The sequence below is a fragment of the Lolium rigidum genome, chromosome 1 (assembly GCF_022539505.1).
Source record: "Lolium rigidum isolate FL_2022 chromosome 1, APGP_CSIRO_Lrig_0.1, whole genome shotgun sequence".
NCBI classification, from domain to species: Eukaryota; Viridiplantae; Streptophyta; class Magnoliopsida; order Poales; family Poaceae; genus Lolium; species Lolium rigidum.
In genome coordinates this window covers 192,112,332-192,116,637 of record NC_061508.1, presented here as the reverse complement: position 1 = coordinate 192,116,637, position 4,306 = coordinate 192,112,332, and the positions used below count along the sequence as shown (strand labels likewise).

Sequence of the window (4,306 nt, the reverse complement as noted above, 5' to 3'; positions counted from 1 at the left end):
GGCACACTCCTGCGCGGGAGGACGAGTTCAGACCTAGAGAGAATTTAGGCTGTTCATCAGCAGATAGGAAGAGACTTGTAATGTACATCTTCTACCTCTGGCCAAGGGTCAACTTAAGAAATACATACCGGTTTCTTTCCATCTTCTTTCCGTGTAAACAGAACCCTCCCCCGGATCCTCTACCGCACATTCGACCCCAACTTAAACCATCCTATGACATCTGTCTGTTCACCACGACGACACTATTTCTGATATGTCACTATCATATATGAAGCTATATTGCTTGTGTTTTATTACACAATCAAGACATTAATTTTATATTTTTTTTCCTTTTTCTAATGATTATTATATTTAAAGATGTGAAAATATTCGGTACCAATTGGCTGCCAGGTGGAAAGGGCAAAGGCTATGGCAGTTTCCAAGGGCAAGCATGTTGTTTAATTGCATATAATCTATTATTAGAGCTGTTTCCAACTAATTACTGCTAGAGTCACTAGTCTCTGCAACCAAAATTTAAAGTCACTGGTATGTGCAACAATCCCTATAAAAGTTACTGGTTTGTGCAATTTTCTCCATTATCGTCGACACCACAAATGACATGCGGGTCATCCGTGGGGTCAAATCCGACAAGAAGTGCTTTATTTTTGTTGACCATGCCAAAGCGAAAAGACTGGTCAAGCGCCTCGCCTGACAGCTTGATTCCTTCTTCCCTCCATGTCTGGTCCTGCCACTGCACTGGCACTGTCACAGACACAGTACTAGCCGATCTGCTCGTACACAGCTACAGTACCAGGGCAGCAAGGAAGCAGGAGGGCATACAAGTTTCCCAGCCTCTCTTTCAGAAAAACCCCTCTTGTTTCCGTTTACAAATTCAAAGGCATTCCAAGAAACACTAGGTGTACCACTAGTTGTCTGCATCTCGATTTGGATACTTTTGCTTTGCTTGAATATTCAATAGTTTAAGGACTTCTACGTTAAGATATCTCATAACAATACCCCTCGCTCCACGCTGTGCTTCTCGACGCCGTTCTTGTCTTTCGTCTCGTCTTCCTTCTTCTCCACCCCACCGATCCTATCCATCTTTCCAGTATCCTACACTTCCCTCGCCGTCTCGCTCTCGCAAGAAGCATCAGCCAATGGCGGCCGAGACGTACGTCACGTATGTCGCCTTTGAGGGGCAGACCATCAAGACCACCGTCACGTCCTCCGGCACAGCCGTCAAGCGCTGGCTCCGGGAGATCCGCTACATGTACCGCTGGGTCTACCACAAGCTCATCGTCGGGTTGGACGTGGAGTGGCGCCCCAGCTTCAGCCGCGTGCAGAACCCCGTGGCGCTCCTGCAGCTCTGCGTCGGCCGCCGCTGCCTCATTTTCCAGCTCCTCCACGCCGACTACATCCCCGACGCCCTGGCGGAGTTCCTGGCCGACCGCAGCTTCCGTTTCGTCGGCGTCGCCGTGCAGGGGGACGCCAACCTCCTCAGCAAAGACCACCACCTCCAGGTGGCCAACACCATCGACCTGCGCGACCTTGCTGCTCGAGGGATGCATAGGCCGGAGCTCGCCAAGGCCGGGCTCAAGGCCATCGCGAGCGCCGTCTTGGGGGCCAACATCGAGAAGCCACAGAAGGTGAGGGTGGGCCCGTGGGACGTCTACCGCCTCTCGGACGAGCAGATCAACTACGCCTGCATCGACGCCTTCGCCTCCTTCGAGATCGGCCGGAAGCTGCTCACCGGCGACTACCCTCCTCAGCCTCCTGCACACTGCCTTACCGCTGCCGAGGACTACACCTCTGACTACGCCTCTGACGAGGACTGAGGTAATGGACGCACGGCGTGGTTCCTGCAAACTCTACCTTCTACCTTGCTAGTGCGTTCGTGTCTTCGTGATCATGTAGAATTAAGCAGAACTATGGTTTACGAGTTTATGGATCTGTAATGAATCAACGGAAGCAGACAGACATTTGTGATGATTAGGACTCCTTTTACTCAACATTTGGGCTGGAGTGCCAGTTAATTTTATTCATGTCATGCATGTCGGCGCTTCTTTCAATTATCAACATAGGATGTTTCAAATTACTACTTTGCTCTCCAGATTTGGCACTTGTTTCTTCACCAAATTCTCATTTGAATTACAAATTATCGAATCTCACTTGCCGAATTTGCTACGCATTCTAATCCTTTCACCAAAGCAATCTTTTTTTAACACAAAGATATATTAACTTAACGGCCACAGTGCAAGATTACAAGGCTCACTAAGGAGCAAGAGCAGGCAGAGTTGAGCTGCATAGAACAAGTTCTAGATGGCGATGATACGAAGACTATAATTGGAGTCAAACAACGGTTTATCCGGCAACTCCCGGGCTTGAACTTGTTGCAATTGCAATCTTCAAAGTTCTTTTTTATGCTCCATACGTTGAGGTTTGTGAGCACCGAGCATTACATATCGAATAGCATTAACTGAGCTCATGCTCAAACGGTCCCCGTTGTTAGATCTGATGATCAACAATAGAGGTCTTGTCATCCACCTCTCGGGCACAGCCGGAACAAAATGGAGACGAAATCTTCAATAGTAGTCCCATCGATGAAAATTAATCAACTGCAACGAGAGCATGTTGGAGAAATTTACTCACCAGGTGTGCGTAAACTATAGTGCAATATTGTGGCAGTAATACTACCTTAAATAATCCCGGTCCTGACATTCAAATCTTTGGGCATCACAAGCAATAGACCAATAAGGCCGGCCGTAGTGTTGTTACTATAGTAACTTAGTAAGTATCATGCATCTTAGAGCATCTCCACCGGCGGCTTTGATAGCGGCCCCCAAAGCGATTTAGGGACCGGCGTCGTTTTTGGCTCGCATCGGTGCGTCCCAAACGGCGCCGGCTAGTTTTCGAGCCCAATAGAATTGCCGGTATCCCCGTGCCGGCACTTTCGCCAAGGGTGCGAATCGGGCTCACCGGCGCCTCGCGGAACGACGGTTTTCGCGGGTGGGGGTGCCTTGTCAGCGTGAGGACGCGACGGTTCGCATCATCCGCGACGCGGGAAGATTGGTCGTCGGTGTTTAATGGTCTCCCGCTCGGAAACCGAGGCGGCCATGAGGGTAGCGATTGGCCACGCGGCGTCCAGTCGCCTACGCCGCCGTAAATATGAGTAGTTGCCACCGCTATGTACTACGTACGCCATCCACCACCGCGGGTGCTATCATGTCATCTCCACCACCACCGCTGCTCCATTCTCTCCTCTACACCTCAAAATGACGCACCGTCTGAAGACCACCTACTCGATGCTTGGCCTCAATGGCCGCGCGCTGCCTCCACCACCACCGCAGCCGGAGCCGGAGACGCAGCCCGAGGCGGAGTACAGCTCCGACGAGGACGAAGACCCACGGTTCGCGGCGTGGCATGAGGTCTACATCGCAGACGCAGAAGCAGAGGCGGCAGAGGAGGCAGCGCAGTGGGGCGAGCCGCCGCAGGCCCCCACCCACCCGGAGTAGGCGGCGATCCTCGCGTTGCTGAACGCGCAACGCTACCGGCGGTTGAAGGAGGAGGAGCGCGAGTTCGTCAACGACGCGAACCTCGAGCACATCCTCGAGATCTCTTGCCAGCGAACGGCCACGGAGGAGGCGGGACGCCTCCTCATGGAGGCGAAGCGATAGAAGCTCGCAGAGCTCAACGCTCATCGCCACTACGAGGTGTTCGCCCGTGAGCAGGCGAGGCACGCCGAGATCGAAACTTCTCGGGAAAGGCTGGAAGCGCGTGACAGTGCCACCGGCAAGCTCCTCCGACGCCGGCCGCCATGCTCCACCGCCAGATCCACGAAGCAAGGGACGAGAAGCGGACACGGACGCAGGCGGCAATGGCGAAGAACGACGACAAGGCAGGGCCGTCGAGCGTCCCAACCGACGGCTAGTAGATCGTTTTAGTTATGTTTATATTCGAGTTACTTTTGTATAAATTTCGTATGAATTTCAGTTTTTAAATATCGTTTTAAATTACAAAATCTATCGGGGCTAGCGTATGGAGGGCACCAGTGTGGGAGCAGCATCCCCAAATAGAGGATAAATATCATATGCATGATACTACTATATGATACTATACGATGAAAGGAAAAGTTGGCATACCCATAAATGGAGACCATATTCGAATTGGGAGCGTCTATGTATTATTAATCTCTCTCTAGTACAAAATATGTTGACACGGATAATAGTTCATACAATATAATTCTCAGTTGGGTGATGTTATCGAATATCAGTTGCAACCCATGTTTTAACGCATAACTGCACGAATGAAAGCAATCCACTAGTCTCAC

The 4,306-nt window shown here is 51.0% G+C and overlaps 1 protein-coding gene across 1 annotated transcript; it reads left to right on the top strand.

Annotated features, from left to right (window-relative positions):
• The first annotated feature begins 1,136 nt into the window (after nt 1-1,136).
• LOC124653977 (Werner Syndrome-like exonuclease) lies at nt 1,137-1,814 on the top strand. Its single transcript, XM_047193028.1, has one exon. It carries the CDS (start codon nt 1,137-1,139, stop codon nt 1,812-1,814), a length of 678 nt encoding a protein of 225 aa, XP_047048984.1.
• The last annotated feature ends 2,492 nt before the right edge of the window (nt 1,815-4,306 follow it).